This window comes from Epinephelus lanceolatus, chromosome 13 (assembly GCF_041903045.1).
Source record: "Epinephelus lanceolatus isolate andai-2023 chromosome 13, ASM4190304v1, whole genome shotgun sequence".
In the NCBI taxonomy this organism is placed as follows: Eukaryota; Metazoa; Chordata; class Actinopteri; order Perciformes; family Serranidae; genus Epinephelus; species Epinephelus lanceolatus.
Window position 1 is genome coordinate 13189290 of NC_135746.1, and position 21785 is coordinate 13211074.

The following is a 21785-nucleotide window of genomic DNA, read 5'->3' on the forward strand; positions in this document are numbered from 1 at the left end:
TAAAATCTAAACAAATGTTCAGATCTGTTAGAATTTAATAATATTTTTTTATGTTAAGTCATTTTTTACTTATTTTTACTTAAATTAATAAAGCCATAATAGCCTAATTTGTTTAAGGCCAATTAAAAACACATACATTGTGCACTTAGCATTTATTTTCATAGTTTAATGATCTGTAACCAACTGTTGTAAAAATATCTACTCAGTTTTTAATGTTCAAATAACAATTAGTCCCTGTCTTGTTCGATAAAATGAAAGATTTATGTTAATTTTACATAACAAAACGATAATTACAACAGTTGCAGAGTTACGCTGAACACTGTTTTTTGCTGTCTTAACATAAAACTGTCACATTTTATTGTGTCTTTTGCCAACTTCTTATTTTCTAGTTCACATAATTTAGTAAAAAATTGTCAAAGCAACATTAAATTTAAACCTCCATTGCAATCTAAACTTGTGTTGGAATTTTTATGTCAGTACAATTTAAATATATAATGTTAAAATGGCGGCATATCTTATGTGTTGCCAAAGCACAATTCCACTTTAAGATGGTGAAAATTCAAAAAACAATTAACAAAATGTGTTATTACATATGATTAGACATATATTTTGAAGGGAAAAATATTAAGTGAAAGAGTAAATAAAAAGGCAGAGTGTGATCTGTGATGAGATGAACTGTTCTTTTCGGCTGTGACATGCATGGACATATTGACACTGACTCTATTTTCTCCAAGTACATGTTGCATTTTAGTCTGGTCAGAGAGTGAATCAAAATGCTGGAGTTCACATTTAATTTTTGTAAAGTACTTTGTCCTGGTGTCTTCATATGTGCCACACTGTAGCAATAAATGTGACTCTGTCTCCACCTGTCTCTGAGGACAGAGCTGACACAGCCGGTCTTCTCTAGGCAGCCAGGTCTGCCCGTGTCTGCCAGTCTCTGTGACTGTGATCACTGAGTCTGTACATAGTCTTTTTCAGTTTCTGATCTGTCACAGTGGACAGATAGTTTGATTAGTTTCCCTCCCACAGTCCAAAGACATGCAGGTTAGTTGGTGACTCTAAATTGTCCGTAGGTGTGAATGTGAGTGTGAATGGTTGTCTGTCTCTATGTGTCAGCCCTGTGATAGTCTGGTGACCTGTCCAGGGTGAACCCTGCCTCTCGCCCAGTGTCAGCTGGGATAGGCTCCAGCCTCCACACAACCCCCAACAGGATAAGCAATTACAGAAAATGAATAAATAACATATGTACTGTCAAGCTCAGTGGACAGCATAGCATGTACTGTGTATACATTTTAGCGGTTGATGAACTTACAAATTGGTGTAAAAATACACACTTGTTTGCGTTCTTGTCCATAGGGTTGTTTTTTAAAAAGTTAATCTTACTTCAAAAAAATCTAGGACACCGATTGAAAAAGCTAAGTAAATATAGTTATTAGTCACAAGTTATAAGTTAACATAACTTAAGACTAATAGTTATATTTACTTACCTTTTTCAAGGGAATCAATTCCCTAAATTTTTAAGTGTGATTAATTTGTTAGGTTTTACAGTGTAGATGAGAACACTTTCATGTCTGTACGGTAAATGTACGACACCAAGGAATCCGGAGGGTCACCAATTCAAGGACCCGTCTGGACCAAGTATGGAGTGTGGACTGGTAGCTTGAGAGGTGCCAGTTTGCTTTCTGTACACTGCCGCAGTGCCCATGAGCAAGGCACAGAACCCCCAACTGCTCGAGGAGCCTGTCCATGGGCAGCACCCTCACTCTGACATATCTGCATTTAATGTATAGGTCCTGTTTGTGCATGTGTGTGTATGACAACAGAGAGAAAAACTGTATTTCCCCTCAGGGATTAATAAAGTATCTACTTCTTCTTATGCTAAGCTAAGCTAACTGGAGTCCAGCTGTAGCTGTGTTCTTAGGAAAGATATAAGAGTGGTATTGATCCTTCCAATTCTTCACAAGACAGCAAATTTGAGTAATGCTGAGTATGTGCCATTAGTCAGATGTGTTGAGATCTGTGTGTGTGGTCCTTGGTGTGTGTGCGTTCACGTGCCTGGTCCTGCACAAGGGGCATATTAGAGCATTGTGGCTGCCAATGTGTTGCTCCTCAGTGCCGCACAATGTGGCAGCAGTTTAGTAGGACAGCCCTGTCTGATTCTGTAAAGAGCTCATCAGGGTATGACATTATTGCTCAATGTGTGCATGAGTAGCCTTTCTCTGCGGCGCGTATAGCCCCATATGGACTGGCCTACTGTACACTGTTGCTAGGTAGAAAGTGTTCACTGATCTCAGATTTAAGAGAGCGCTAAGATGGAATAATCACACTGAAACTTAAAGTTGCATGATCACCGATCTGCCAGGGAACAAGCCAACCTCGCTGCAGCTCAAAGCTCGTATATTTTTATGTGTAAGGGGAAGTCATGTGGAAGAATATAGGCCAGTTTACAGGGGAGACAGACAGGCAGAGACACACTTGGCCAACACGCCACAGCTTTTATTCCCGCAGAGAATGTGATAATGAATGTCTTCTGATTCACTGACACGCAGTCCCAAACAGCCTCGTGGATTTCACTGCAGGAAAACAGAATTGCACACACACACACACACACATACACACATACACAGTGCATGATGGGAGGAACATCGAGCCGAAAGCGGCGCCAGCGCGACTGTGCGGTGCAACAAGGCTGCGTGTGCCTTTAAATTCCATGACCCACTTTTCACAGCTGGGGCTGGCTGGCAGGGAGCGCTCGTGCACGCTGCCTTGAATAATTGGGACTGCAAGGTGAATGTGAGGAGAATCGTTAAGGACGGGAGCACCCCCCCCCCCCTCGACAGCCAGCGTGCCCGGCTCAGTCAGCTGGCTGCACACCAGCACATCTCACACCAGCTCGCTCCTCAAATCGCTGTCGGTCATGGTGCTCCGGAATATTAAAAGTGATGTGAATGGAGACAGTTGTTTGACAGGAGGGAAAAAATTATATGGATGTATGAAATGAAACAAGACTGGCACAAGACAGGAAGTGCCTTTTATGTTCGCTGTATCGGTTTGTTGAATACAATACACCTCATACATACATCATCATGTGAAATGGCCCAGCAGACCCTACTGTAAATTTCATGTCCTCCCATCCCCCTCCTCATTTTGTCATCCTCCCTCTTGATCCAATACGTTCCTCTCCACCCCCCACACTCTCTTCTTCTACTATATTTCCCCCCCGTCCCCTTGTGGATGCAGTGATCCATCATGCCAATACTTCAGAGAGACAGAGAGAAAGAGAAGAGGAGCAGATTGAGAACAGAAAAAGACAGACACTGTATATGACCAGGGTGGTAAAGAGAAAGATGAGAGATAGCTTTGACACCGGCAGCGCCCCTCTCCGCCCGCCCGCCAGTTCCCCTCAGCTGGAAGATAGATCCCATCTCGTCTCCACTGCTGTGGAACCCAACTGCAGCATCAGACAAATGCTGGGCCGACGTGTCCCGCTGTGATAGCCTACTCATTCATTCACATGACAGGCAATTCAGCCATGCAGCATCACTTATTATCCAGACAGAGAGAAGGAGAAGTGGGGGTGAATTCTTCTGTCAGCTCCATGACACAAAGCTGTGTTTACCTGCTGCATCAGTGCCGTGTGCAGACATTTTGTAGGGCAGGTGCTCAAGTAATAAAAAGAACACCCCCCTCCTGCATTTTTATGCATCTGTCATCACCAGAAGGGCTCGAGGCCTATTAGTTTCTCAATATTTATACTATATGCACCCCGCAGCTGCTACACCAACACATTCGCACTCCGACCTCGTCATATATCGACTTTTGGTCATGGACTTTTCACGTCCAAACACAACATGAAACATGTTGGTTGTTGATGTTCTGGGACGCCGTGCATTGTCTTCTTTCAAAATACGCTTCCATTTTCACAGGAAATTTAGTGTTTATGTACAGTCTCTTTCAAAATAAAAGCATTACGTCGGTGCAACTACACTAATTGACATTTGTTTTTTTTTCTTTAACTAACAAACGCATGTGGTTGGGTTTAGGAAAATAGAACAGGGTTTGGCTTTATCTCACAGGACGTGAACACTGCTCTCCTGGGTGAAAGTCGGTGTTTGTTCAACCCATAAACCACCCCTTGCTCCCACCCTACTCGGACTTTCGCTGCCTTAACTTTTGTTCTCGTCCCGTGACGTTTCCCCCCACGTTATACCCACCTCCTGGGTATAATGTACCTTTTAACGGAGGCAACATTGTAGACTGTGCAGCCATTAAACACACTGCTACGTGAGAGGAGAACTTTTTTCATTGTGTTACAGAGTTATGTTCCGCCATTTTTTAAATGTTTTCATCGTGTCCTACGGTTGTATCTTGCTTGAACTACGCCACGCCGCTCCCATGTTCTCCAGAAGTCCTGCTCTATTTTGTCTGTATCTGTGAGCTTTCAGAAAATGTACACAAATGAAGATGAAAGGAACGCAGAGTACGGACAGAGGGCTTCATCCTTGTCTGTATCTAATATTGAGCATAAATTAGCCCTAAGTGCGTTCTGCTCTCCTCTCCTCATTTTGTTTTCTTCTTCCCGCTTTTTCTCCACTTGTTTCCTTTGCTTTCCTCTTCTCAGTTTGTTCTCTTCTTCTCCTCTTTTTTTTAATAGTCAAGGGCTAACTAATCAATAATCTTAATCTCAATAAGCTTTAAATATTCTTAAAGAATCCCAGAGAACAGATGTGTGCAGCGGCTGCAGTTCTGCGCTCCTCCTCTCCTCCTCTCCTCCTCTGTGCTCTTTGCGCATGACATGTTTGTGCAGCATCACAATGCATAGTCATAATCAGATTTTTTTTTTTCAATTAATTATCAGAGCGGCAGTGTGGGAGACGTCAACATTATTTCAAGTTGAATTTTGGTTAATAAAGACACGTGGAAGTAAGAAACCAATTCAGCGTCTGTCGCCACTCACACCGGGCATTTGGTGAACCTGAATCAGCTAGAGGTGGAAGGAGACTAGCTTACTTGTTGTGAAGCTTAATCTTGGGTTATTCCCTAAATTAGGCTGCCTGAATAGAGATGTTTTGATAGTGGTTTGATTTCACAACGGTGTCGAACAACGCTGGATCTCAGGGCAAACACTATTGTTACCTGGCTGGCTGTGAAGGCAGGTCAGGGAGACTTGGATGCAGCTTTGCAGGGCGTTCACTTTGCGTGTGTTAACTGTGGTGGCTGAGAGACGGGAAGCTGCAGAGGGAGAAGCGGGGGCTGGACTCAAATGCAGCTGTCTGGCATACAACATGCTTTTAATTAAGAATTGATGCAATGGGCCAAATTTAAAAACTTATTAAAAAGAATAGAAAAGATTTTCATGCAAAGGGGCACTTACCAAGTCAGAGGCCAAAAGGGCAGGTGCTTGGAGTCTATCTGTGCATGTGCCCGTGTGCTGCATTGTCAGTACGGAAGACAGAGTACACAGGAAACCCTTCCTACCATCCCTACTGTAACCTGTAGTGATTTACTACAACCGGAACTTTACTAACAAATAAATAAAGTGCATTGCAAAAGTGGGCCAGACGCATTATGCCAAATTGTGTAATTTCCCAGCAACATTGTGTGTTTCTGACATTTACTGAATATTTCATTCTTCTTCAATTTAGAGTACAACCTAATCCCTGGGAACAACCTCCTTCCACAACTCTATAAATACTATATAACACACATGCACGTGTTCCACTTACACAGCTTGTACATGTGTGTGTGTGTGGCAAAAACCTGCAGCGCATCTTGTGGGAAATCCATTTAATTTCACTACGCTGAGTCCATTCAATTTTCCAGTGCTCCAGACATTAATGTTACAACTCTTGCTCTTCAAGCATAAAAAGATGTAGGCGTGTACAAGATCACACAGACTTTGTGCCAACATTGACCGTTTCTGCTGTTGCAACTGCTACTACAGCTGGAGGTGAACACAAGCAGCAGATTTGACTGAGTGAGTCGAATTGCTTTAATGCAGCAGTTTTGGTGAGATTAAGTTTAAAGTCTTTTAGTCCAATAGTTCTATAAGGGCGTAGGTTTCATTTCAACATCGGGGGAGACACATATGAAAGGCGAGGGTTGCGGGGGTCCTTCCCTAGGAACGTTTGAACATCAAATCTTAATTTCCTGCCTTCTGGTGATTTTTTTGCCTTTTCTTCAACAATTCATGGTGAAAATATCTTTAATTTCGGCAAAATAAGACTTGTTTTAACTGGGGGAGACAAAGGCATGTGTTCTAAATACTGAGGGGGACTTGTCCCCTCGTCCCCCCCTAAAATCTACGCCTGTGGTTCTTAACCTAGGGGGTCAAGCCTCTTCCAAAGGATTACACGTCTACAGAGTAAAAAGTATCTCTCTCTGACATTAAGTGAAGTAGACATATAAAGTAGCATAAAATGAGGATACTCAAGTAAAGTACAAATACCTCAAAATTGTAACTGACCCTTCGCTAAGCCCCGCCCCTCTGTGATGGTCCGACAAGCTGTCAGAGTAAGCATGTAGCCCACACTGTCACTAACTGCACTCCCTGAATAAATATTATCATATATTTGGAGAAATGAAAGAGTGATTCCAGAGAGAAGCAGACAGAGGGGTCTACAGTCTGTGTTTGAAGGATATATCCAGGATGTCAAACTGACTCAGCAGCAACAACAGGTTAAAAGACAAAGATAGTTAGAAGCTAAAGCTGAACTACAGGCTACAGATCACAGTGTAAAAGTGAACCACCACATCACTGCTGATCGCCACACAAGACAATGAATATAAAGGGAAACTTTGCTGATACTGAACCAGCTGTGTGGCATCACAGTGTGTGCAGATGAACACTGTTTGGCTTCGAAAGTCAAATAACCTTCATCTGCGCACACTGTGATGACACACAGCTGGTTGAATATCAGCAAAGTTTCCCTGCTTCCCTTCACTGGTTCCTGTGCAGCAGGGTCGGTCTTTGTTTCACTGTTATAATCATTAAAAACCAAAAGCAGCATGTGTATACATTCAGTAGGCTATATCTTCCGTAGCTAGCTAGCTAACCCTACACTTTTCAGGGTTTGATTTTGGTTTTGGAACAGGGAAGAAACGTATTTCATTTTCCAGCCGCTCCAAGTAACGAGTATCATTAATACACGACGTGCCCCAGGCACAACATTTAGCTCCAGATTGACCAGTCTGCGTCCGTAGGCGGGACTTAGTGAAAGGTCAATTATTGTAAGCACACATTTTGAGTAAATGTACTTAGTTACTTTCCACCACTGGAGCTGTATTGTATTATTTATTCTTCATTATTCAACTTCAGTCTGAGTAACTGTAATAAAGGAAACATAATGATCCATATTCAAGCACTGAATGTGCTTTGTGGGGTTATTAAACACTTTCATTGTACATCAATAATGACGTAGCTACTAGATAAACAACAGACAACATTCGTGCTAATTAGTGTACATTCAGTCATCTGAAATCATCTGACAGGTCTTAGACAGTATTCAGCAGAGACGCATACGGACCCTGGATGTTGTGTATCTAAAGCTTTATAGTTCAGCAGCCCACTAAGCCTCCCCAACACAATAAATGCCTGGTTGTCAGTAAACACTGCTGTCATAAACACCGCAGTGTGGACAATACCACTGCGATCACCCAAGGGATTAATGGCAGGGATTTAGAATTAATAGCACTATTAACGTGGGTCACATAGCCATATGTCTGCTGGCCTGTTTGTGTATGAACGACTTGTTTTTGAGGTTTGTTTTTCCTTTCTCGTGATTGGCCCTGTCTGCGCATATCCAAACATATCCAAAAGGGACGAGTTTGGTCCACAGTTAAGGGTCTCGTACTGAGATGCACTGCACAGTTGAGTGTGTGTTTGTTTATTCGTAAGTGTGTATTAAAGGCAGGGCACGTCTATTTAGACGACATGGGGGGAGTCCTGGTGGGGGGATCTGTCTATCTGCAGGGGGTGAGTTCAGATCATTCTCCATTATGCCATCTGTTTCTAGTGAATTATGTAGAGACAGAGATAATTAAAGGGGCTATTATGCTACCAAAACAACACAGGCTACATGCTTAGTGCCTAATATGGTCGTATTTGGTTCATCTAATTAAAAGAAATAACAAAAATGACCAACAGGGAACCACAGAAAGGTATTTTGGGCAAATTAAAGCTGCATAAATCCTCTGATTTTCTGGTTGCCTTTGTGTGGGAAATGCGATGAATAAATAGTGAGGTTTAAGAAAGGGGGTCCCAGTTGTCTCGGCAGTGAGACGAGACGATGTGTTGCTATGGAAAAGATTGTCCTCACCGTCTGCTGGTTGAAAGGTAATGTGAGGATAGAGACAGGGCAACTGAGGCAGACGCAGCAACAGACACAAAGAGGCAGCTGGAGTCGGTCTTAAAGGAAAAGTGGGAAGATAAAAAGAAAGTGCAAAAGTAATATGTGGTACAATCATGGCATTAACTATCATGTGCAGCAGTGTTCGAGCACATGGGTTGGTAGATGACAGCACTTAAACCTGCACAGCAATGTGCTCCATTATTAATTGCCAGAGAACGTGTGAACATCTGCAAAGCTGAATAAATGAAAGATCAAGCACAGTCTCGTTTGGTGGGAAACTAAATGTGAGAAAAACGATTATGGGAGTTGTGAAAATTGGAAGCGAAGCTGTGAATATCAATTGCTAAAGTGATATTACCGACATCTGTTTATTTGTATTTTCTGTTGAAGAGACGAGTGTTTTGTAGGTGGCGATGTGTTACTATCGTCGACATGGCAGCATGTCTCTACAGGCTGGTTTTAAATGGATTTTTGCAGCCTATGCATTGTTTACCTCCTTATCTCCGAGGTTTTCTATCTACACTTGTTCAGCACCACATAATTAGCTGCGGTGCTGCCTTCAGTTGCTGTTGGAAATACTACAAATTAAATACATTAAATACAATAGGAAAGCTTCAATTAATGTGACATTCAAAATTCAAATGTGACGTTCTCACTTTTACAAATCAGATTTTTTTTTTTATATTAAAGTTTCTAATGGTGGCAATAAGGATTTTGTTTTCCAATATTGTCCTCTAATTCAAAGCAGCTTAAAAAAAAAATCACCTTCAACTATGAGACTTTTAAGGCACTAAAATATATTTTGTTAATATGAGTACAAAGGAGGCTTAGGGTCATGTTAAAGGAAAAAAAACATCTTACGTTTCTGGATAAAGTTGGAAATTTACGAGAATAAGTCTACGAGAAGAAAGCTGAAATCTACGAGAATAAAGTCATAATATTACAAGAATAACGTTGTAAATCTAAGAGAACTACGTCACAAATCTATGAGAATAAAGTCGGAAGAGAAGCGGAGAACACACTATGATTGGAAGCTCTAGCTAAGGTTAGCTACATAAACAACACATTCTCACTCCGACCTCGTCACATATTGACATTTGGTCATGGACCTTCCACATCCAGATGGTAGTACGTGAAAGGTACCCTGGGTGCGTTGGTTGTTGGCGTTGTTGGACGTTGTGTCAACTTCTGCCTGTTACATGCATTGTCGTCTTTCGAAATACACTTCCGTTTTCACAGGAAATGTAATATTTACATACAGTCTCTTTTCAACACTGCGAATTGATGTTTTTTTGACTCCAACAACTACCACACAGAAAAAAGAACAGGGTTTGGCTTTATAATCTTATGGGACGCAAACACTACTCTCCCAGGTGAAAATCGGTGTTTGTTGGACCCGTCCACCACCCCTCCCACCTGCCCTACTCGGAATTTCGCTGCTAAACGTTCGTTCTTGTCCTGTCGCATTTCCTCCTGACCGGCTGTGTATCATGCTGACGTTAAAATACGGCTTTTTCGTTGGTGTCTGACGCCACAAGTCACTGCCCAAGCACCAGATTTCGATGACTTCGGAGTGAGACCGGGTTGACAAAAACATGAACTTGAAGGCACATCCGTGAGCCTTTGACTCTGGTAAACAGAATGCTAAACTATTAGCAACATTTTCTCTTAATCTCTGAAACTTTTTGATAGGTCCACCTTCTATGTTTGGGTTGCTTTGCAGCGTAGCCAAAGTCTCCCGTCACAGGCCAAATTTTCTAAAGCCTAAAAACAAAGAGGAGGTGCAGAAGTCTAGTTTTCTCTGAGTCCACTCGAATTACAATATGATCAAACATTATTATGGGATTTTTGCCCAGTGAAAAATTAAACTGCTACCCGAAGATCTGACTTCTGCTCTATTTTATGGCTTAAATTCTCATTTAATATTTTACTTGCATGGTTTTCTTTGACACATACTTAATGGGCATTGTTAGAGGGAGCCTGAGATCCAAGATTTTCACTGCCAACAACGGCTTTTCTGCAATCATTTGACATTAAAGTACTTGAACCAATCAAACCCCAACTGTACAGTCCTAATGAAGCAGACTGGTTTGAGTTTTTGAACATCGAACACTTGAATAAAACCAGTGAAGATATTTTTCACCAAACTTACTACTTTTGATTGCTGATGTTAAAAGAGAGTTTTATGGGGCTTTAATGTCACATCTCTCTACATATTAAAAGAAGCAGTTTGTCCCTTGGTTGTTGATCCTGCTTGTTAAACCAGCCTAGAAACATATCTGATCCCCACTTTGATGCTTAGTAGCCCATGCTGTGGGTCCTGTGCAAGCGCACTCACACAAACACAAGCACACAAATTAATCCAAATCAATCAGGGAGGAGCAAAGAGGCTCGCTTGTGCTCAAAACCAATCAGTTCCTCGATCTGCTTATTCCACGGCAGCGCCACTGCCACCTTTGGCTGATCATCCATGACGAGCCGCGAGCATTAATCAACCAGAGGATCAGCATCCCAAACGTCTGACATCCATTCCCTCTAAATCTGGTGCACATTTAGGTCAAGCAAACACACAAAAACACACAAATCTGCAAGTAAATACTCCACACCCGGTAATGAAGTGCTATTTGTTCAAGTACCGGTGCGCACCTATGATGTGCCCACATGTGTGCACGCGCTCAGTTAAGTTGTGGCACGTTTTGGAGGTTACGTAACCACTGTTCTGATGGTGGCACATCAGTAAACTATGATCATACAACCAAATGTTAGACAGACTTTGTGAACAGTTTGATCTAGTCGAGAATTTTTGTCCCTTAATGTCCTGTTAAGATCTTGTCTGTCAGAAGATGGTAGTATTTAACCTTAATTGAACCTTAATTCTTCTGGGGACAAAGGTTTAAGGGTTTGAGTGTGGTTCTGACTCACAAATCAACAGCACACTGTATTACCTTACTACTGTACAACTTTTTATAGCTGTGTACCATAATCTGTTCATTGGCCACCACGCTCAGGACCCACTACACTACACTATTTTTCATTGTAGTTGTGAGCCCGCACTGCTACAAGTGCACCTCCACTAATATCAGATGCATTTTGTTCTGGAATCAAGCCTGTTGTATTGTCATCAATGCCAGTCAGGACCCCAGAAAGTGCGATGGGCTTTGAAGCCAATTTTTGTAGTGGCCAAACAGTGGAATTTAGACACCAGAGCCTGTCATGCAATGCTAATGGGTCCAAAAAGATTTTCTCCCATAGACTTACACTGAGAAAAAGACATTTGTAAATCAGTAGATAATTTTTTAGATATTGTCACATCATCCGCGAAATGACTTGTTTAAAGGATAACTTCAGTATTTTTCAACCTGGGCCCTATTTCCCCATGTGTATGTGTGCGTATGATTCATAGGTACAACTTGTTTTAAAATTGGTTCAGTATTAAGAGAGGCGGATGCAGCTGGCAGCCGCGAGGTAAATATGGGGGCAAATGCATCCTGTATAAGTTTGCGCATTAAAAGTGCTTTATATCGCCACTGACCGGTTCAGATCGCCAGTGCTATCTCTGTAAATAGCACTGGCGAAAAATACTGAAGTTATCCTTTAACTATCAGGGTTTAATCCATTTGGTCCAATAACATTAGGAAAATCTAGAAGAGCTGCAAGATCATTTTATCCCCATTCAAGTTAGCAGAGCGCAAAGCTGGACGTAGCCAGCTGGGCCGGCAAAGTCTCTGGTGCGCTTGCTGTATGGGCCCAGTGATGCTGATGGATCATCCAGGTAATTTCATGCTGCAGAAATAGAGCTTTTTTTGGCTCCATGTGTCACTGATGAACTTTTATAGGAATTAACAGGGTCCCATCTCCAACACTGTATCCAGGTTTCTTAATACATCCATGATGATAATTAGCTAGCTAACATTACTAGACGTCAACCAGCTAGCTAGCCCGAGGTGGATGTGGGTCTGCTTTATTGTTGTCTAACTAACGGTACATCATCATAAACTTTATTTGCTGTTTCAAAAAATAAAAAAGGATATCTTGCTGCCTGACAGTTAGCCAGTTGTAGGCTGAGAAAAAAAAATGTAATTCACTGTGCCACTTCAAGGCTACTGCTGTCACGTACTGGCAGCTTTTAAGGTGAAATATTTTCTTGTATGTTACTCAATCAGGGTTTCCCACATGTTTATTTATTTGTGTTGGCCCACTACAATAAAAGACGCAATACCTCTGTACATGGGGCACCGGCACTATCCACTACGCTACCGACACCCCACCAAGCGCAGTTAAAGCGAAATTAACTGTTCAGTGGTCTGGGTCTAAAAGTTTGTTTTCACTTGCCTCTGCAGCAGCTGCTCCTCTCATCCATTGATCTGATCAGCTCTGACCAGATCAGCAGATCAATTATCCACTCCATGATCAATCAACATACCTTGAATGTCAATCTTCAAATGCTTAAAAAATATTAATGAATTAAAAGCAGATTATGTGAACTGCGAATATTCTGCTTCCTCAATTGGAGAAAAAGAGTAATTGAGTGTTGCTGTGGTGCACTCTGACAGCACTACACCCCTGTCTATACCATGCAGAGACACATGTGTGGATCGATTCTTGTGTAGGGGGAATCTCAAGATCCGTCTCCCTTGGGAACCAATTACAGACAGTCTGAGGAAGCTTTCATCATGCACGTGACCCCCAACGTCACTCTAGGCTTAACCGCCACCTACTGACTGAACCCTGTACCCCATGACTAACCATATTGGCTTCTGACAAAAGCAGCGAACAAAGACAGAAAAACAGACACTAATTGCTGAAGAAGAGGAGCAGCTTTGTTTAGAGGGGTTTAGTCTAAAAAATAAGCAGGAAAAAGGGGGGTTGGGTTAAACCCAGGTTAGTAAGTAAATATATCTACAAGAGAGCTGATAAAGTAAAGTTGTTTGCATATCAGCCTTCTCCCATCCTTTCTATCCCCGACCCTGTCTGTGGGTGAGTATATACCTTCCAGGCCAATACCTCCTCCCTTCGCCTCCTCCATCAGAGGAATTGCCAAACAGCTGGTTGCCATGGTTTCAGTTTTCCATGCACCAATCAGTAGCCATTTTACTGGGGGTCTAGGGGGGGGGTAAGCCTGTACGGTCTGGCAAATAGCAGTGATATGAGCGGAGATTAGCATACATTCAGCCAGGAACAGCAAATCCTTCCTCAAACATCACTGAGTTACTTCAAATAACAGTGGTCTGCTTCATTTTTGTCTCATTTTGTGTGACTGAAACACTTCTTTGTTAACTGTGAGCTGAAACACCCTTTATATCTTTATGCACTGTGTTATTAATTGATATTTTTGGTGAAGTGATACATTTGTGGTAAAGTGATGGATACACCCAAAGCTACTGTTGACTCATCCATAAATATTCTGCACATTAAACAATACTTAATTAATTTTTAATAGCTCTGCATTTAGCTGAATCTCATGATTTAAACATCTTATTGATGTATCAATGAAACCTAATGGGAAAGGTATTGAACCCCTATAAAGGGTTTGAGTGCAGTTTTGATGAGTCAAACATTATTAATGTAAGAAGAGGGCTCCCTCTGCTGGTCATATGGGACAGTAGCAACCAGAGAATTTTGTTTGCCAGTTTAAACCTCTAGCTATTACTTAAATTTGTTTTATAATCGATGTCCAGAGAGAGCCACATTTGGTGATTTTAAATTTAAAAATTATCCTACTTGTGAAGCCAAATAAAACTTTAAAAAACCATCTGGATCACTGGAAAAACGCAGAGACACAAAGCCGATAACAAGGCTGTTTTTCTCAAAGATGCACAACTTTAATCAGACAGCTACGAATTCACATATTCACATTTGTCAGAATGAAGCTGTAAAAGAGCCCAACTTTTTCTTTAGTACTGGGAAACGAGGCAAGATAGTCTGTGCGTTCCAATACCTATACTATCATATATACTATGCCAGAAAAAGATTTAGTATGTACCAATGCATAGTATGTCAAATGCAGTATGCCAAAAATACCAGGATGTTCCACTACATCAGGTCCAATTTTTCAGTATGCAATCCAGCATGCTTTTCTGGCTATTCTGACCCACAATCCTCTGCGCAGTGGACGATCTGTCACATCAACTCAGCTGCAAACAGGCGACAGCTGTTAATCAGCTCTCAGAAGTCCCAATGACAGATGACAGCGCATTAAACTAAATGATGATCAGTCAAACAGTAATAATAGGAATATCAATTGTTCAAGTGAACAAAATAATCATAAATATCACAAACAACAACAGGACATAACTTTGAAAATAACGTCAGAGAACTGCAGATGTAATTTCTCTGCTCCAAATATATGTCAGAATCTACAATCTGTGCAGTTATGACTTTAAAGTTAATCTACATACATTGCAAAGTATCAACAGCAGAGCTCTCTGGTTGACCGCTGTCTCTGGCGAACTCTGAGTGAGTGGCGTTCATTTATCTCCAAGGTGATGGATATAAAAGCAAGAGGGTCAAAGTTCAGGGCGCAATGTTATGAAGAAGTGGTACGTCCCGATTGTGTGCATACTGCATGCAACAGTACGTACTTTCTAAAGGCAGCTGCAGAACATACTAAAATTAAAAAGAAAAAGTGTGTGATTCGGAACGAGCCCAGTGCATTAAAGCCCTATATACACTTTAGGTAGTCCACTCAGACATCACTTAAATTGCTTGGTTAGACTGTGTTTGATTGACAGCTCCTTCACTCTCATGTTCATTTTGTTGCACCTGGCACAAGTGGACTGTTTACACCGTTATTATAGGCCTTCTTCATGGAAGAAATTCTGATAGGTCAGAAAAGCACAGTTGTAAATAACAAAATGAATGACAGCAGCATTTCATTTAGTGGCTCCAGTGTCAAGGTCCTGAACTGCAGTCAAAAAATCAAAAAAACATGATGCCCTATGTCTTTTAATGAACACTGTTCCTTGACCTCAGACAACCAGGGTGCTACGTGATTATATAGCTGCAGATGTTACTGAAGTGGCTCTGCCGTGGTAAACTCACAACAGTCCAAAGATGGACTACAAAAGGTGCATCTTAGCTACTTCACCACTTGCTTATCATTTTGTTTCATGCAGGCTACATGTAGACAACCCTGTGAAAAATATGACCTCATCCCTGAGGTAGGAATTAAAATTAAAAAAAAAAAGGGAATATAGGCCACCAGTCACAAGAGTGAAATTAGATAGTTGTCTCATTGAGAATGGTTGCTCACGCTCACCCTCATGTCCATGCATATTCATCAACCTGAATCCCAGTTCGTATGATTGTATGAAAGATGTGTTTGAATTTACGCAAGATAGTCATACAGTTTGTTTTTGTCACCTGCTGAATGGTGCATCGCTTCAAATGTTGCTGCCGTAACAAATTATGGGACGACATTGTCTCCTTCCCTTTCCTAAAGAACGGTCTAGTGTACTCTATGCTAAAGGAAATAGGAAAGGAAGCACTGAAGCACCTCTCCTTAGCATTTAGAGAATTCAGCCAGCTCCTATGATGGCTGCCTCTTAGACAGGCCTACCTCCAGGTTATCTCACTCAGTTAGGAACCTTTCTGAGCAAAAAAGACTACTCAACCGCAGCCCATGCCAGCTCACTGTCCCACTGTCACGGCTTACTGGGACACTTGAGCCATCGTTAATGTTATTAGTAACACCTGTGCTCCACCCACTTCAACCTGACTTGAGGTTTAATTTGCAGAGTTATTGAAAACACCTGTGAGAGTGCACAGGGCCTTCAAGTTACCAATGTTCAAGATAAAATTGTGGCCATGACTCGTGAGATAATCTCCTCTTATCCCTAATACCTGAATATTGTATTATATTATGTATTATATTATATACTGTATTATGAGTAAAAAATAAATGAATAAAACTACAAAATGTTATTGTTTTTGCTTGCGTGAAGTAAGAAAGGGGTGCTTAAATAGGTGTGTTAAGTGATAACATGTGGGTTACATTGGAAGCAGTTGTATTAAATGGTGAACATCTGCTATAATACTGTAGTCTTCAAATTTGGCTAGTGTTATTTTTCTCTTTTAGGTGTAATTTTAAAGTAATATTTCCAAATAGCATAAAACTGCTGTTGTGTAAATTGCTGTTTGTGGGCAAAGCTGCGTTCCTGATTTTAAAGGCCCCTGTGAGGCTTTTCTTAAACTCATTTCTGTTCCCCTGACTTTGTGTAAACCATAATTAATGTTCCTTATGGCTCATTATACTAAATAAATACAATAATTCTTAAATAAATGTGAAAACGTTATCTATTATAAATGGGTATGACTGACAGTTTTACTAAACTTGCACAGACACCAAACTATTGGTCAGAAGACCATAGCAATAGCATGGCAAAATAGTGTTGGGTAGTAACTGCTCACATGTGATCAGGATTAAGTGCTCAGATTACTAAATATGCATTATTATACTATAGTTAGGCTACACTGTCAAAATTTACTTGACTATGTCATGTAACTATGTCAGTGGTGCAGTGGAGGGTATACACAGGTATACAGGGTGTACCCATCTTTATTTCCTGGCTGTATAGGTGGCAGTAAACCCACCAATCAGCCAAAAAGCTATTGGAATATATAGGAGAGTATACCCACTTCTTTCTCTGTACCCAGTAAAGGTAAATATCTATACAGCATAGTATCCCAATATTTTTGTGTGGCAATATCATATTGTCACACAGTGCCACCTTTTTATTAAACAAATCATTAATATGACAAATACAAATTAAACTTTAGATAGACTATTAGAATAATACAATCAATTGCGTTTTTTCAGTCCACTAGATACATTTTGCCGCTGCAAAAAAATGGCTGAGGTGAGATAAACAGACTGAAATCTTATTAGATGAAACAGATTGATAGTTTTCCTTTGGGGACATAATTTACAGTTAAAAAAAGGTAATAAATCACAATATATTTCATAGCAATATCCAGCGTATTGCAACATATTTAAAATTGCAATAATATTGTATCGTGACTTAGTGATAACACCTTATCATGGAGCCTCTGGTGATTCCCACTCCTACTAGTAATACACACACCTCATCAACTACCACCACTACACCACTGAACTATGTGATTATGTCTTTAAAATATAGCAGTTTTAAAATGATGAAACTTTTCTTTCAGGATAACCAGCACTCAATTAACTCATAAAAAGCACATGTGACACACAGAGTTTCTAAGACAAGTGTTCCATTCTGCGGTAGTAAATAATGTGGTTAAATTTGATTTGACCAGCTGTACATTCTGCATTTTATTTGCATTGAAAATGTTCTGAGATTGTTTAAAAAGAAAAAGAGAGATCATTTTTTGCGGCTGCATCTGTTTGTTTTTTTCAGGTGAATACTTTCAGTGTTTAAATTTGAAGTAATCCAAAAGTATTAAGTTTAGATTACACTTTTTAAATCCAATAATTGCATTACTAATTAAAAATTGCCATGTAATTAGTATTCAGTAACTGGCTGAAGTAATCTGACCTAACCTTATGTACCCAGGTTGCCAGTAGATGTCAGCATTATACTTTAGAAAGACCTGAGACCAGCTGATGACACTTGTACACCTTGCCCCATCTCAGCATTTCAGTAGGAACAGAGGTTCATTTTCAAGCAGTATAAGTATCATTGTTAAGAGAAAAACTTGGGAGGGTGGTGTGAATTCAAACTCTACATGGTAGCAGGTGAGGGTTAGTGTCTTATAAGGTGCGTTTAAGGCCCAAATAAAGCACGTGTGAGTAAATGTGTTTCATTTTCAAGGAGTGTAAGTATTCAGAGATTAAATAAATGTAAATTATTAGCAAGGAAGGCAAAAATTCAGACTCTACAGGGTAGCAGGTGAGAGTTATTGTCTTTTAAGGTGCATTCAAGGGCCCAAAATGAAGCACATGTGTGAATAATTAAGACTTATAGTGTGTGAAAACTTTATTCTGCCCCTGGTGTGTGAGTATAGCACACTGTTATGGGTTTATGTTACCTGTAAGGTCAGGTATTTGCCCGTGTCGTCCCCCACCTGTCCGTGGGAGGGTGCCCGGCCGGTCTCGGGATCACTGCAGCAGGTCCCTCGGGTTCCTCCCGCTAAACCCTCTCAGCTGACGTCAGGAGAAATGGCGGACCAGGATGGCAGCGACGCATCTCCTCCAGAGTCCCAAGGTGAGTTCCTACAGACAGAAAAGTTCACTTTGGACTAACTTTTTTAAAATGGCGTCGTGTCGTTTGAAGTAGTTTAGTACTCCTCAGCTGAGGGGCTTCCGTTGGTTTTATCGGTGTTTGACGGTTGACGCTGAACTACACAGAGACCGAGGCACCCGGAGCCGGTCGGTCACGGGAGTGGGATTAACTGTGAAACCGACTCACCCAACCGGTTGCTTTAACGTTTATTGAACACGACATGTTCTGTAAACTACACAAATGTGCTCGTTTTTACCTTTGTCGTCGGTGTTGATAGACATTTTGAGGTCCTCGTGCGTCGGCAGACACCTGTTGCTGACATTTTGTCGAGCAGCTCCTTCAGTTGACGTTGACAGGTGAATTAATGGAAATGAGCCGAGGCTTGTTCTGATGGCAGCAGCTAGCTAACGTGTCTTTAGGCTACAACTTTGTTCTCTATGGCTTTTATGCGGTTTGGACTGGCTTTTAAATAACTCAAAGTTTATTTTACAACACCTGTGACACAAGCTGTTAATTAATGGTGTCATTTATTGTCATTAGGACTCAAAGGGACCACTCATAACTAGTAGGAAAAGTCTGTTTCTTGCCATGTCTCCCCCCAAAATATTAATAGAGCCATAGATGTCCTGTTTTAACAAGATGTTGTCTCTATTCCATATCTTCCTGAGACCTCAGCTTCTGTTTGGTGCACATTTTAATGTCTCTGAGCTGATTGGGATCAGTAGATAAGTTTGTCTTTGAACAGGAAGTAGTTTTAGAGTTTATTTTTGATAGTCACAGTGTGTAATAAGTATGAAATAGTTTATTTCAGTGACTGAAAGTCATTGTGCAAAAACTAAATTATGAAAATAACGCAACAAATCTTAAACTTTCTGGAAGAATTGTCCTTGTTTCATACTCCAAGCAAAGAATGTCCTTTTGTCTGTCACACCTAATTGGTCCCAACATCCTCAAATGAGCTGACACTAAAGTCCCAATGTCCTAAGACGAGTACTTCCGAATTAACAGCGTCTTAGTTGGACAAATTTGTTGCCATATCAAACGACAAACATTATTTTAAACTAATTTCAACCATAAAACATGATCAGGTTTTGTCCATTTTTGTGTCAGGATCGGCTGCAGACTGACTCTGCAGAGATGGCTGCCATCTTGTTTTTACATGGAGTGTCCACAAACAAGGACAACAGGCCTAAGTTAAGCAGAATGAAGTATAAAGTGCAGGAAACCCAAAATGTTATGTCCTCAATCATAAGAGGACACAGGGTCTCAGGAGGATATGTCATGGCATATTGGAATCGGTTTTTAATGATTTATGTTGGAAGAAGGTTTGGATGCTTCCTCATAAATACCTAATTGTGAGCAAGGTTAAAGAGGCGTCCTTCAAAATGATTCATAAATATGACCCTGCCAGTCACTATGTGCAGAAAGACACTCATCGGCCACTTCATTAGGTATACCTGTTGAGGTGCTCCTAACGCAAATAGCTAAACCGCCAATCACGTGGCAGCAACTCAATGCAGCGTTGAACCCTGACTGATAAACATTTCAGTGTTCCACCACTTAGATATTTTTCACTTTTGAACAGTAGTTATTCAGTACTGCATTACTACATAGAAAACAACATCTAACACCCAATCCGTGGTGTCACAGCAGGTATTTTGACATTAACAACTAATGGGAAACACCTGTTGTCATTAGGTGTGTGGAATGAAACATGTAAATGTACTTGTAAATACCCCAGCAGACCATGCACTCTTGGTCTCTTCAGATTTGGTACTGTGCAAACACATTTTTAAGAAACCCTGCTACATTTAGGCTATCATCTATACTGGTAACCTGTTTGAGGCACTGTATTAAATTAGATTGCAAATTATTTGAACCTTACTGTTGCCTAGTTTTATATTTTGCTCCTACTGTTGTTTTTTGGTCTTTTTGTCTCTTTGCATACACACTCTACCAACTTTTATTGCAACTGCTGCACAGCAATTTCCCTCAGGATAAATGAGTCATTCAATAATTGTCGGTAAAGTTCATGTCCATTGATGATACTTAGCCTATATATTTTTTTAACTTTTTTTTTTTTTTTTTCAAAATTATCATATTTTACCAGTTAAAGGAAGGCATATTATAAAACCAGGCTAACATTGTGTGCACACTTTATTTCATTTAGCATTATTTAGTTAAAAACCATTTAATTAGTACTGTCTATTTGTTATTAATTTAAAAAATTAAGTAATTAATTTAAAAAATCTGAATTCAACGTTAACACAAAAGACCTTAATTCACTGATGTTTAAAACGCGACATTGAAACAACATTGCGAAATCAACATTGATTCATCTTTCAAAATCAAAACATAATTCAGCAGTGAATAAACATTAAAACATCGGCTGTGTTTACATCTGTATGTCCTATAATATCTGTGTAGTGTGGTATCCCCCTGGCTTTCTGTTGTGTTTGTATACTTTTAACTGTATACTGAGCCGTTGTTTAAATAAAGAATGTTAAAATAGCTGCACTACAGTACGTTTTTTAAGCTACTGTTCGTTTTTCTCCGCTGATTTTAACCTAAAATGTGTTTACATAGTAAAATAAATAAAAACCTAAAGGCAAACGGTGATGTGTTTGGCCGTGTGTGAGCTGCTGTCAGTAATAACTGACTGTTCAGGGAAAAGCAGTAAAGCAGTGGACAGTTATCACCACTGTTGTCGCCAAAATCAAAAGGGAAAAATACTGTAGATAATCCTGAAGTCAATTTTTACTTGCTATACAAGTAGATTTATTGATTAGCAGTTATAAATAACAACAGACTGAAAATAATTGTTGTGATAAACGGCTCCCTTAATATTCCCCTTGCTTCCAAACTTAAGGCAAACTGTGCGATACAGCCATGCAACTGGAGTTTCACCCACATCCTCTAACACCAGCCAACTAAATTCCTGTTTTCAGGATATTTGAACCACTTGCTTGCGCTTCAGCTCGTGAACTTTGTCTATACCCATCCCCATTTTCTCACGAGTGTCCGATTGTTGCTGCACATGTGCAGAAAATGCTGTGTTTCAATCTTCCCTGATCAGTGAGTTGCTGGGTTTACTAGCCCGATGAGGCGTTTTACTTGCCTGGGCAATGGGCAATCCTTATTGTTGAGCCCTGCCAATATTGTAGGTGTCCAGTTGATCATGCCAAAGCTGTCTATCTTTAGTTCTTTAGTAAATTACCTCACAAAC

The 21785-nt window shown here is 40.5% G+C and overlaps 1 protein-coding gene across 1 annotated transcript in view; it reads left to right on the forward strand.

Annotated features, from left to right (window-relative positions):
- The first annotated feature begins 18367 nt into the window (after window positions 1-18367).
- The window catches only part of map7b (microtubule-associated protein 7b), a 46793-nt gene continuing 43375 nt past the window's right edge, over window positions 18368-21785 (forward strand). Inside the window, exon 1 of the mRNA XM_033649454.2 lies at window positions 18368-18541. Within this exon, the coding sequence (XP_033505345.2) occupies window positions 18496-18541 (46 nt within the window). The 5' untranslated portion in view covers window positions 18368-18495. The remainder of the gene's footprint in view (window positions 18542-21785) is intronic.